At 45.4% G+C, this 14,303-nt stretch overlaps 1 protein-coding gene across 1 annotated transcript in view; it reads right to left on the reverse strand.

Moving 5' to 3' along the window:
- Nucleotides 1-13,955, reverse strand: part of CDAN1 (codanin 1) — a 32,942-nt gene extending 18,987 nt beyond the window's left edge. Inside the window, exons 1-10 of the mRNA XM_086612791.1 lie at nt 13,860-13,955; nt 10,419-11,119; nt 7,958-8,182; nt 5,499-5,692; nt 4,955-5,074; nt 3,932-4,010; nt 3,414-3,534; nt 2,259-2,368; nt 1,473-1,562; nt 334-409 (exon numbers count right to left, since the gene is read on the reverse strand). Of these exons, the coding sequence (XP_086468917.1) occupies nt 334-409; nt 1,473-1,562; nt 2,259-2,368; nt 3,414-3,534; nt 3,932-4,010; nt 4,955-5,074; nt 5,499-5,692; nt 7,958-8,182; nt 10,419-11,119; nt 13,860-13,955 (1,812 nt within the window). The remainder of the gene's footprint in view (nt 1-333; nt 410-1,472; nt 1,563-2,258; nt 2,369-3,413; nt 3,535-3,931; nt 4,011-4,954; nt 5,075-5,498; nt 5,693-7,957; nt 8,183-10,418; nt 11,120-13,859) is intronic.
- Nucleotides 13,956-14,303: the final 348 nt, after the last annotated feature.

The following is a 14,303-nucleotide window of genomic DNA, read 5'->3' on the forward strand; positions in this document are numbered from 1 at the left end:
CGTTTGATATATGTCAAAATAGATCCCTAACATTTCTAAAAATTGTAACTGTTCTACAATTAGAAGGTCAAAGCAAATAACCATGAAGAATTAATTCTTACAGCTCATGATGCATACAGTGTGCCTTATCCCTGACTTACACAGAGTTCATCAGTAATTTATCACTGATATATATTTCTGGAAAAGGAAGGAAATTTCCATCCTGAAGACCTGACTAGCTTCCAAATCAGTTTCAATAGGAAAAATCTCAAAGAAACCGGCAAGACAATTTGTTTTCTCAGGCCAAGGAAGAATCAAATCAGCTTTGATGTATATCTTCATGAAGTCGTTTACCTGGATAAGCTGTTTCTGAAAGAGCCTGGCAAAATGGCTGTGGTTGCAGGTTGCAGATAGGTGAGCCATCATGGCCCTGTGAATGAAAACATCACAAAATGCTGACTGGATCTCTGTGGTACAAAAAAAAGTATTTTAACCTCAAACTATAAAAAAAGCATAGAATAACTGCTTTTAAGAAAGCCATCTCCAAAAGCCACTACAAAAAGCAACATCTTTATAAGCAGGTTTCCCAAGCACTGAGCCCCACCTGCTGATCATGGAAACAAAAACTCTCCCTGAGCCCCTGCAGAGCAAATACAGCTTTGGAGATAAAAAGACTCTCTTCCTTTCCTGCAATAATGCTGTTATTTAGGAAGAAAATTAATTCATTCAGCTCCCACTCTCCTCTGTGCAAAGCAGTGAGTTTAGAATGCACACACATGCAAGTAAGAAAACAGCAACAGCAGTACTTCTGATGCCCAAAGAGAAGGAAAATTTCTCAGTATGAATCTCAGCTTTGTTTTACTCCTGTGGTGAAAAGTCACCTTCATACATGTAACTTGAGTAGGCTGGTGGTTAAGACTAACAGAAACCCACAAGGCAACTGCTTTCAAAACCATAATAGTTTCTTTATATATACTCTATTTTGATAAAGCAATCAATGAGTAAAACAGTTTGCTTTCCACAGAAAGAGCCACAGTTGGCTTGTTTTCAGAGCCAATACACTAGAACCCTCTGAAATAATTAGAAGAGCTATGAGCTTCTGAACGTATAACACACTGCTCCACAGTTAAGAGTGAGTGGGGCATTGGAAGTATGAAATGCACACACAAGTGTATACAATGACAACGTTCAGAACACAACCTACAGGTTGTGAGAGGGGCTCTTTCTGTGATTATGAACAGGGAAAGAGCTACACCAAGACTAACCAAATTAGGCCCTTGCCACTTATGGCTTGTTTCTTTAAGACAATGGTTGATAGTTCTAAATATAGAAGTAAGTTTACATAGACAGAACCTTCCAAGAAGCACATCTCCCTACAGATTAGTGCAGAAGACCATTGGAAAGAACTGGAAACTTAGGATGCCAAGTCTTGTATGCTGCACCAGCAATTCAGCTACATCAAAGAGCTACCTGAAGTTGCATAAGACTCTTACCTGATCTTGTTGCCCAGAACTCTTTCAAAGTCCCAGCCACTTTTTTCATGGTTATCCTCCCATTCACGCAGCAGTTCATAAAATACATCCCTGTGAATCAAGATATTTAAGGGTATGAGTTCCTACTCTTCAAAATTTGAAGTAACAACTGAATATTCTATTGCTCCTAAGTTCCCCGGCAAGAATCTACCTCAGATTAAATAACTCAAGCCTCTAAGCATCCAGATACCTTTGCAAAACTCATTAATGTTAGCAGTACTTCAGCGAGTTTCCATTTTCCATGTCTTTGACAGCAAGTGCTTAAGCTTGTTACGCCCAAGCTCTGACGGAATGACCAAAACACCCATTACCAGACATACTGAAGACTGAGAGGCAGGAAAGATTAAGCCACATGAAATAATACCTATGAGGAGAGAAAAAAGGACCAAGACAATTTGCCATTCTCCCCTCACCCTGTTGCTGCAAGCATGGAGGGAGGTGGCAGGAAGAATAAAAGCATACCAGATTTATATGCAGAAGCAATCCAGTAGGGTGACACATTGTACTGGCATTTATCAGAAGTCTCAGTAACTCCTGAAGAATTAGGCTGTTCTTCTCTAAAGACATTAAGCATTTAGCTCCTGCAGTCAATATGGACACAGACCCTTTTTTTTTAATTTTATTTATTTTGAGTGAAAATCTTCAGATTTTTCTACAGCATGTAGCATACATGAGACATTCTTAATATTCTTTGTTCATAATTATGAAAAGACTGTGTGCTATATAGTAACAGTAGAAGAAACTTACCTTTGTTTCTTAAATATGTGAAATGCTCTGTCACTGGGAAAGTTAGAGCGATTGTCAGTTTCAGGCTGGAAGGAAACAGATTGTACAGAGCATGGCAGCAGGAGTGACACCTGTTAAAAATGTAAAGGCAGCCATTAGACTAATATAAGTCTCTAATTTACCCAACCATCTGAGACCTAGAAAAAGTAGGGAAAAGGTATGATGAGGAAACCAAGCGTCACTAGTCGAGTTGTTCAGACACTAGCCATTTCCCAATTGCTTACTGCTAGTAAACACCAACTGTTGTACAACGTACATTACGCTACAGAGGCAGAATCACTCCATATTATGAGAGGAAGCCTCTCATCTCTCTAAGAAAGCTCTGCAGAACAGATTGCAACCAGTATTGAAACAGCGCAGAAAGAATAGTCTGTAAACTCTCAAAGTGTACCTTCAACATAGGGCTCCAGACAATGCAGGATAGTGGTTGGCAATTTCTATATTATTATTCTTCTTTCTCCTATTCAAAAAGCCTATGTCTTCAAGTAACAAGAGACCTTTATTTACAGCTTTAACTAAAAAGCTCAGTTATTGACATGCCCTAGTCTCAGAAAGTACACTGTACTTTCTTTGCTAAGAGCAATTTTCATTTTTAAAAGATGGATGAAATAAGGCACAAAATACATTAAGGCAGACATTCCTACCATCCACCCTTAGCTCCCTAACTCAGATGACCAGTTTTCATAGACTGCATTGTCTCCTCTGAAGCTTCATTTGCCTAAAAGAAGTCTGTAGCTATGGAACAAATCCACTTCCCCCAAACTACATTCTGACATTGCAACTAACTGATCATTCTTCTGGGATCCACATTTATTAGATGAGAATCTCAAAAGCAAAACCTGACCCTGTCAAAGTCAGTGGTTGAGGTCAGGGCCTGGAGCACAATATAAGGTTAGCCAGTGACGATTCAGAGCTAACACACATTGGACCTAGTAATTCACTCACCCACTGAAAACAAAAAAAAAAAAAAAAAGGAGCTTTTCGACACTTGCCAAAGACAACATGACAAGATATTCAAAGTAGAAGGAATGAGATTTAACATCAAAGCCATCGCAAATAAAAGAGCAACACCACAAAGGTACGAAGTAGTATCACTTGAGGTCTGCCAATTTTTACCTTGGCTGTGCTGCTCTCATAAGCCTGCTTGAGCCTCTCATGCAAGGTGGGAGAAAAAGATGCAATCCGTTCATTTTCAGCCAAGAGCTTCAGCGTCCCCTTTTCTAAACGGGAAATAATTCTGCCAAAACAACACGGATAAAACCCACAGACAGAAAGACATAAAAAACACATGACCAGACCTAAAGAAATGCTTATGCTCATTTTTTATGAAGCTACCAAGCAAAGAGTTCTAAGCGCCAGGCATCTGGCATCAAATCCTACTGACATCTGTCAGGCTATTTTTCATTGCTCTCATCTCATGACTTCCCCATTCTTGCATAATCACACTGAAGTTCAGTAGACAGATCAGTACACGGATAATTCACAGACATTCAAATCCAGGCCAAGTTGTATGTTTTGAGGGAAAAGTAACAACTCCATGCCTGTAAGTAGTAAAGCTCTAAAATCCAAGCACGCTTGCTTCATCTCACACACATCTACGGACACAAGCAGAGGAAAAAAAACATTCAACTCACTCATACTGATAATCCAAGACTTGAACAGCAAAATAAACACAATTGTCCACACTTCGGAAATGCTGTTTCCCTGATGCATCTAAGGGAAAAAAAAAGAAACATGACAGAACAGCATCTATCATCATTTATAAAATAAAAGACCAAAAATTAGCTCTCCAGGAAAGTAGGAACTGCCATGTCCAAAAACAGTCTTCCAGACAAGTACCCAATTTCCAGAAGTTCCCAGAAGTTCCTATTTCCTGCCACATGAATAGACAAATCCTCCCATCCCTATCCTTCCTACACTACCGGCAACTGAATTGCTTAATGCTGTATGGGAAAGAAAAGATTTCTTCTCAATGTTCTGGCCAACAGTAAGCAGATCCAGGACAAAAAACAGACCAACTGCAATCAGCCATCAGCTGCTGTTCCCATAGCTGGAGACTTCACGTTCTTAATCTCGGTTGTAAGAATCAGTGAGCGGCAAAAAAAATGTTGATCAAATAGGGGCATCTAGAGGGGGAGTAGTTGTCTCACCTTAACGCCACTCTCGTTTTTTATATCCATATCAAAGTATTAATTGCATCAAGCTTAAGTCTGAATTTGCCAAAAAATAAATGCAAAAATTACGTATCTATATGGATGGATCCTGTGCACTTGTAACCCAATCTTAAATTTAAGAACCACATAGCAGATCAACAGCACTTCTGAGCCACAAGGATCAATGGAGGAGAGACTTTAGCATGTCTGTCCTTCTCTCTGAAAGTCAGTGTTAGCAAGCAGTTACAGCAAATCTCATACAATAGCAGAAAATTAGATTCAAACAGTATTTAACACCCCTGCTCTACAATATTGCTGAAGCACTTCCCATATACATGCGTGATCTTTGTCAGCATCTCAGATGAGTCCCATAGTGGTAATAAGGCACTTCTATGGAACTGAAGACTAACAAAGCTTAGTTAAGTTCAAGCTAAAGGCAACTACTGTATATGACATTGTCATTCCATGGAAGTAACATTCTTCCCACTCAATACTATTGTTTACCTTTACTTCTTTCATTGACTTCAAGGTCACTATCCGCATCTTCTGTGGTAGAAGTGCCTTTAGATGTCAACAGTTGAAGAACAAAAAAGAGCTCCAGAAAAATATTAGGTACCAGGTTTTCTGGAATAGAGGAAATGAGATACTAAAGCTGGATAGTCAGTATTGGCCTGCTATAATAAACGAAGGTTAAAATGACAGGTAATTGTTCTATGGCACAGTCAGCAAAGAACTCCCTCCACACACAGCCATAGCGTAAATCAATATGGGGATTATAGGAAAGGATCTGGTTTCAGATAGGACCATACAACTTCAGCCTACCGCAGCTCAGTGTACTACATCAGGTTCATCTCCTTCCCTGAACTTGGCTACCAAGTATCCATTTATCTTAATAACTGTGTTGTCTCAGTTTATTTTTTCAGATGTTACTTGTTTGTACACTGTAACCATTCCCACAACTTTCGCTTCTCATCTACCTCCCCCTCACAACACACATGCAAGTTCAAGGCTCAAAGAAAGGTCAGTCTCACATCTTTTGGGTCTTCACCTGCTATACATGACGAATAGAGCTGTGCCAGACACTCCAACTGTTTCTTGCAGTAAACCTTGGAAGGATTTGCACAGGTCACCAGATGGCTTTCAGCAGGAAGGCTAGCACTGCGAGTGTAGCTAGGCTTAGTAGGAGTGCCAGGATCAAGAGATATCCCTGCAGGAGAAGATGCCTGGTGCAGCAGTTTGCATCTGAAATTCAAGAGCAGCAACATACCACGTGACTGAATATGATATACAGCAGCCATGTAGCCAGAACAGGTCTTTCTCTTGCAGTCTAGCATGAAGGAATTCCTGCAATAACCATGTCATATACGCTTTCTAAACCTGCTTTTAGCATGACAGTAATTTAACTCATCTTTCCCTTACTGAGAAAGGATCTTGGGGCTAACAATCAAAAGACTCAGAAGAATCACATTCAAATTCCAACTCTGCTAAAACGGTGTGGCACTTTGATGAAGTTATCTAACTAATCTATGTTACTGCTTCTCTTCTTAACTGATATTTGTTAAGGGCACGGAATCTGTCAGAGATCAAGTCCTAAAAAAAAAAAATCTTTTTCAGGTACCATTTCTGACAGCTAGACACTGCAAAATCCATGAAAATAAGGTTCACATCCATACCTTCAGATAATATTTGTAAGTTAATAACACCCTGAGAAGATGAAATGCAACAACCAATGAAATCCCATACTAGCAAATTGAACAACACAAGGAACATGCTACTTTAATTGCTGGATTCTAAATCAACAGTGATCACTCAGTTAAATACATAGATATTGTAGAATAATAAACCTGCAGAGGTCATCCAAAAAGCAGCAGCAGAGTGGCATATGTAAGACACATAAGAAGGAAGAAAAAAGCCAGTTACAGCAATATCAAATGATGGTTAAAGATTCCAATGGAACATTCACACTTGGCACATCACACCATCTCTTACCACACTGTCTCAAAAGCAAATCTTTAAAGGTCACTTTAAAGGCTGCGAGGAAGACAGAAACATTTTTAACTGCAGCAAAGAACCTTTTCTATTGGCCTATTTCTAGTAAAACTGCTGCAAAGAACAACAAATTAGTCTCAAAATGAGGGTAGAAATGTTATTAAATAACATCTCCCTTGCAATGAAGTACCCAACTGACTGAAGAAAATTATTTATTAAGCACTTTATAAACTCACCAAGGTAAGACTCAAACAATGTAGTTAGACTCTGCTTCACTTCTGCTTCAGTGTTGTCGCCTACCTCAGGACGAATTTCACCTTTTGCCCTTGCTCAAAGCGACCCAGTTGGCTGGGGGCTGCGTTAGTTTTGTACATCACTTCACCTCTACTGAGGACACAACAGCAGCTCCCATCTCTGAGCATCAAGCACTGTCCACTTCAAGCATGATAGGTCAGACGAGATCATCTCACATGCAGGATCCAGCCCGTACACTGCTATTTCACCTACTTTATATTACATGGATTAGTGACACATTTCAGGTAGAATTCAGACTGGAATAGGTACTTCACAGCAGTGCACAGAGGCAGGATTGAATCCTGAGCAGTTCTGTTACAGGTTCAGTACAAACAGTCCCTCATGAGACTCCACTGGGTCTGCTTCAGTTAGTTCTCGACCCACTGAAGTGAACTGCAAGGCTTAGCAGGAAAAGAATTGAACCCACACGTCCTGAGGAGTTCCCCCCAAGAACAAAATCTACAAAGAACAGCAACAGTTCTGTCAGAAGTATAAATGACAGTTTCTCTACTACTGAGCTTTGCTTTTTTTCTGAAGTATCAGTCCTCACAGACTAACACTGATACCGTGTTATAGAGGATGAGAGTCACACAGTAACTGAACAGCAGAGACAAAATTGGAAGCTAGAATTCACCTCATCTTCCAGCACATATAATTTTCAATACATAACTGCAGTAGTAACTTTTAAAACAGAATCTCACACTACCCATGCCCTGTTTTCTCTGACTACAAGCCTGCTAGTCTGCCTACTTTGCACAATTATTAACACTTAGCCCACATTCGCATCATTAACTCATTTTCTTCAAACCAGACTATGCCTTCCATCACAGGTGCAATCTTCAAATATAGCCCAATTACACCAGCTCAAACCCACTTGCTTCACCCATGCAACCTAAGGAAAGCTACACAGGAGATAGCCACACATGCAAGCCCAAGAAGAGGCAATCTTATGAATGCAGTGAGGACTGACTAAACTTCTGAAAATAAAGTGACGGTCGCTGTTCCAGAGTCAGCACACCTCTAAAACGATAAACCTGAGCTAGCTGCTTTAATATCCTAGTCTGATACCAGAGTTGCACTTGGTTTTAGGCAATTATAGTTTAAGGTCACAAACATCTGGTTTGGATATTCTTCTGGTCACTTCCACTCCAATATTGGTACCACCTCAAGACAAGAGAACTAAGAAATCAATACAAGCCTATCACCACCCTGCTCAGACTGTACCGTTCTTTCTTCAGCATCTCTCTCTCCTCTTGAAGACTGTTGCTTATCACAGATGTAAGGTTTCCTTCCTGCACAGCAGTAAAGGCCTCAAGGCTCGACCCAGATGAAAACCGAGCAGCTGGAGACTCGCTGACAGGTGTAGAAGTGAAGCACATCTTTGGTTTTGAGAGGGGGCGCTCAGCACTTACAGGAGTTGGGTTGATTCGCCTTGATGGTTTGCTTTTGCTGAAAAAATGAGAAGCGACTCCACTGAAATCAAGCTAAATAACACAAAAAAACAGGTCTCAAGACAGATACGCATGCAACTCCTCCAGAAGAACCCAATGCTAAAATAAAACGGATATGGAGTCTGGATATTGAATTTCTAAACTGTGCGTATAGTTGCTGACTTTATTCTGTTTACTGAATAAAAAGTCACAGAGCTACAGACTGCTAAAAACAGCCTGCTGACCCTTGCTGCAAAATTAATTATCAATCATCAAGCCACAGAACAGATAACGGCACTACACAACTCTTCCAAACATTTCTAATTTGAGAGGACAGGATATACCTCATTTTAGTAAGAAACTAATTCACTGGCAGTTTCTAACACAACCACAAGGAAAAAAAAAAAAAAAAACCAAAAAAACCCCCAAACAATCAAGCTGCCATCGTCTATCATAAGAGTCCAAGCTCCCAAGTCACCATAGGCCTTTTAAGCTTGGAGAAACCCATCCTTCCTGCATAAACCACCTAGATTTGTCCTTCAGGAAAAGAGTCTGTAACACAGTAAGAGACACACTGGAAATGGGATACAGGAACATAAAGCACTACGCTTCTCAAAGAAATCATAGAATCATAGAATGGTTAGGGTTGGAAGGGACCTCAAAGATCATCTAGTTCCAACCCCCCTGCCATGGGCAGGGAAATCCTCCACTACACCAGGTTGCCCAAAACCTCATCCAACCTGGCCTTGAACACCTCCAGGGATGGGGCATCCACAACTTCTCTGGGCAACCTGTTCCAGTACCTCACCACCCTCAATGTAAAGAATTTCTTTCTTATATCTAACCTAAATCTACCCTCTTTCAGTTTAAATCCATTGCCCCTTGTCCTATCACTACACACCCTTGTAAAAAGTCCCTCTCCAGCTTTCCTGTAGGCCCCCTTTAGGTACTGGAAAGCTGCGATAAGGTCACCCCGGAGCCTTCTCTTCTCCAGGCTGAACAGCCCCAACTCTCTCAGCCTGTCTTCATAGGAGAGGTGCTCCAGCCCTCTGATCATCTTTGTGGCCCTCCTCTGGACTCGTTCCAGTAGCTCCATGTCCTTCTTGTGTTGGGGACTCCAGAGCTGAACACAGTATTCCAGGTGGGGTCTCACGAGAGCTGAGTAGAGGGGCAGAATCACTTCCCTCGACCTGCTGGCCCACACTCCTTTTGATACAGCCCAGGATACGGTTGGCTTTCTGGGCTGCCAGCGCACATTGCCGGCTCATGTTGAAATGCTGGTTGCTACATATTAATTGCTATGATGTTCTCAAAATCACTATAGGATTAGCTTCCAAACACTCCGTGACCTCTTTCCTCACTCTTTTTCCTAGTTGGGCATAGTACAATTGAGGAATTAAGACTTACTGTCTATGCTGGAAACATACCTTACCTCTCTTGGTCAAAGCATAATCTAGAGCATCATCTAGACGCAGCATCTGGATCTGCTGTACAGACCCATAGATCTATCCATTTTCAGCTGAAATTTTGCATGTCCAACTATAAAGTTCCACTTTCAGAGACCAGTGCCTGATACATAGAGTAAACAGGCTGACAAGAAAGCCTTATACTTGGTAATGAGGACTTTAAAGAGTAAAATCTCAAAGAGAAAAGGACTGAGGTAACCACAACACTAACAGCCGCCCAGAAACTAAGCCAAAGTGACCAGGGAGACCAGGGCTTGTTGCAGATGAAAGAGAATATAGGTCATGACCACATGGCACAAACAAAGCTGCATGCTAACATCTGTTACCAGAAGCCACAGAACATCAGTCTGAAAGCTTTTTTGCTAGCATCAGTAAAGCTGAAGAGCCTTCCAGGACTTCTCTACATTAGCAATTGCTATTGTGTCAAATGAGAAATGTGAAGAGCCAAGATAATGCTGATTTGTTAGAACATGCAAGTACAAAGACGTGCTCAGCTTCGTATGAGCTGGTCTGTGCACTGGTAAGCTGCAGGCAGCATCACAAGTGAGAGGCTAAAGAGGCGTCTCAGGTGAGTTCAGAGAGTGGAAACCTGACTACCCATTGAAGCAATATTCCCCTACATGGCAACCGTAACAAAGCAGTTCTGACCAAGAAGCCCAGAAGTCAGCCCCCAGGTATTGTTTATTACAGCAGCTTCTCTATCTGGACATGCACAAGAGGAGGAGCTAGTCAAGGAATGGTAACCTGCAGTACAGTAAGAATGAGACAGTGAGGCAGACTTGCTCTTACTTTGTCCAGCCAGAGGCAGCACCCATGGGCGGAAACTCCTCCAAGTTGTTAAGATTTAGCTGGCTGGGTGGGGATCTGGCAGAAACAAGAGGCACTTCGCTTCGCTTCCTTCTTCCTCCACTCCATGATACACTGTCATTCTTTCCATCTTCCTCTTCAGCAAGGGAACGCCCCAGATCTCGAGCTACCTGCCGGCCAGAGGCACTGACTGAGCTGTTGCCTTTCCTTCGGCCTCGTCTTGCTGGCAGGGCTTCAGGTGTGGCTGCAAGGAAGCTCCCCAAGCTGGCCTTCTGAGATGACCGCTTCTCGCCGTGGTTAAGCACAGGGCTGTACCCAAAGCTCGGGCTGCTACTGGAAACCATGCTAGGGAAGTCACTGCAGGGGCTAGATAGGTTTGACCCAGAAAAGGAAGAGGAGCCACTGGATGCTGCAGCAGGAGAAAAACTGCTATCTGTGGTACATGTGGCCACTGAAGTCCTTTGGGAAAAGAGCTGCACTCGGCTGCTGGTTGCGTGGCCTGCCCTTCTTTCTGATCCTGTCCTTTGGCTCCCGTGGGCCTTGGAATTAGGAGTTTTAGCAGGAGTAGAGGGGCCATTAGTTAGGATCTGGCTGGTCTGCTCCCTTAAAAAATTAAGCAGAAAAGGCACAAAGTCTTTCTGAAGGGAACTAAGAGATACCAGCTTGTCGTGGATGTGGTTCTCCTACAAGGAAAGAGGATAAAGCATTAATATAAAGATGCTACCTGATTCTTTCTTTCCACACGCCCAGACTCATTCAACTAGTAACTCTGTGATTGCAATATGCAATAAAAACCAACATGACTCATCAAAGCAGGTCACTGAAATTCAAGCGACCCTAGCGCTGGTCATAGATCTGAAACTCAGACTCCATGCAAGCCATTTTGGCAGAAGTTTTCAGATGGAGTCATTCTTTGGTCTCTGACTGGGAAACAGTGGAACTGTTCCACAGAAACATCAGTAATATTTACTGAAGCTACAGCCAGGGAGAGCTTGGAGCAACTGGCACCCTTAAGTCCAACATTTCAAGGACACTGAAGCAGCTAATTCTAATAGAAAAATCTGAAATCTGCAACTTTTCTGTCCCCTCTTTGTCTACGAATGCCACCTGCTTCCACAGAGGGGTGCTATAATAACAACTTTGGAAGCACTTTGAGTCCTGCTGTCCCAAATGCAAGACTAAAGCTGCTCTTCCATTTCAATTAAATAATTTTGCTCCCTTGAGGTCTCACAGAGGTCTAAACAGAGACTGTGCAACTTCAGGGTACACAAAGCTTATATTTAAGAAAGCTAAACAAAAAAACTGACCGCAGACTCAACACATTTAACATCTAAACAGGTGGTGGTGATCTTATGAGCCTAAACCTAGACAAAAAAAAGACTTCATGTTACATGCATAGTTTGAAGTTTTGCACACTAGGTAAAACTTTTGTTCCTAACACTGCACCAGGTTTCTGCTTCCTCTCAGCGGGATTCAGCAACATTTGCAACAATAAAAAAAGCTCTCACAGGCAGCAACTTACTTCTTACTAATATTAAAACCATTGCACACACATTCCTGTTCATTTATACTCACACCTCCACTAGACAAAAAGTCAAGACAGCAAACGCTATTTCTGAAGGACTTTTTGTGTGAAAGAAGTCAGTGAAACCACAGCTATGACTGGACTGCTACAATACTTGACACCAATGCTAAAATTTATGTTTGAAAGTGTGAGACCAATTCAGCTTCCTGAAGAAGCATGAGACTCAACACAGTCTGGACAACGAGCCAAGCAGCCAAGGCTCACTGCTTTAGCACTTTAACACTCAGTGAAAAAATACAGGTCAGAACACAAACCCTGGGAGGTGTCAGAAGACCCAACTTCTTACTATCTCTGGTCCAAAACTGCCATGAAAGCTAGAGCAAGACGTAGCCTACCATTTCCTCAGGTGCCCCTCTGGGTTTAACATAGAGGCACAAAGACAAGATTACAGCCTGTGCCTCCAGCTTTTCAGAGCACAACCTGCTTTCACTCATCTTTCTCTGCACAAGTTAACAGGTTCAGTTCCTCCACAGCTGGACAATGGCTACCTGTCCACTTTGTCAGCAACTGAGCTGCTCCCCGCAGAGAAAGGCAGTTCGCAATTCCCTTGCAAGGGCAAACTTCTCAGCCTCTGCACCCCTCACCCACACGGTGCTAACTGAGCTGCCAGCGTCTCGAACTTCACAACCTCCAAAGGTCTGCTTCCGCAAGCCACGGTTTAGTAAATATCAGACAACATAAAATGCTGGTCACTTCTTCCCGCACGAGTTTAGGATGACAGCAACACTGGACTAACTCACATGGGTGACAGCAGCGACTTTGGATTTTAATTAATACTGGCTGACGTGCTCTAAAGGGTTCAGGCAGAAAATTCTTGAAATATAAACTGCTTCTCTATGCGATCAATGAAATACAAGCGCCCACAGCCCATGTATGGTTACAAATGCTGTTATTACCACACGAACTCAAATTCTCCAGCTATATCCCATTACAAACCTCAGTCGACTCAAACCCAGCAAGAACCCTCTCCCAGCCCTGAAAGATCCTCTTCAACGCACAGGCGAGATGAGACGCAGCGGTGTTCGCACAGAGCCACACACCAAGCCCTCAGGCCCGGGCCGTGGCGTGGAGCGCCGGGCGCAAGGCTCGGGCGCTGGGCCGAGCCGGCTGCCCATAGAGGGCTGGTGTCAGCTTCGTCCATCTCTCACCGTCGCCTTGCCCGACAAAAACGCGGGAAGCGTCACTCTCCCGTGTCGCCGCGTTTCCTCAGGACACCAGCTGCCCTCCCCTCCCTCTGGTCTCCGCTGGGACCCAGGCACCGCCTTCGCGCCACGCTTCCCGCGCCAGCGACCGCAGGGCCCCCCGCCGACCGGCCCGGCCCGGCCCACCGCCACCGCTCCCGCCCCGCGGCCGCCTCAGCCGCGGAGCCGCGCGGCGCCACCGCCCGCCGGCGGCCGCGGCCGGCCCGCCCGGGCGACGCTGAGCTCCCAGCGCGTTCGTCCCTGCGGATTTTAACGGTTTTCACACCGCCGCCAGCGGCGCTGCCACACGGAGCTACTCCCGCCGGGCAGCCCCCCGTCGGCGGCCTCGCCTTCCCGCCGCTCTGCTCAGAGCCCGCCCGCGGCGGGGGCGGTGCCGCCGGCTGTTAGACGGAGCTCGGCCCCAGCTGCCAGCCGCAGACAGACCCTGAACCGGGGCCCCGGCTCACCCTGCGCGGGCTTCGCCCCTCACAGCGGCGCGGAGCGGCCGTCCCCAGCGCCGGGGCAGATAAACTTTCTCGCACGGCGCCGGCCCGCTGAGGCGGAGGGAGCTGGGGGGTGGCGCGGCGGCAGGCCCGGCCCCGCCGGAGCCAGGGCGCTGCGGGAGGGAGGGCGAGCGGACGACCCACCGCGCGTTACCTCAGCTAGGCGGTGGCCAGGGCCGTGCCGGAGCCACCGCACCACAGCGCTGACCGCCACCTCCTCCTGCAGCAGCAGCTCCAAAACAGCCGCCATTCCCGGGCGCCGCTGCCGCCGCCGCCGCCGCCGCGGAGCACGCGCACAACCCGCGGCGTGGGCGGGCCGGCGCCGGCTGCAAGCGAGCGCGCCACGCGCGGCCGGGCGGGTCCGCGTGCTCCCCCCGCCCCCCGCGCGGAGGCGGGGCGGCGGCGGCGGCGGGGAATCCCGCCGGGGCGGGGAGGCGGGCGGGGGTGGGGCCGCGCGGGCCGGGCCCGGGGCCGGGCCCCCTCCCCATGTCAACACGCGGGGCACGGGGCGCCTGCGCCGGCCCGTGCGCGTCTTTTCCTCTCATGCGCGGTATTTGCTTCCCTAGCAGGGCTCGGCGCCCGGCCTAGCGGCGGCGGC

The sequence above is a fragment of the Tauraco erythrolophus genome, chromosome 6 (genome assembly GCF_009769465.1).
Source record: "Tauraco erythrolophus isolate bTauEry1 chromosome 6, bTauEry1.pri, whole genome shotgun sequence".
Classification (NCBI taxonomy): domain Eukaryota; kingdom Metazoa; phylum Chordata; class Aves; order Musophagiformes; family Musophagidae; genus Tauraco; species Tauraco erythrolophus.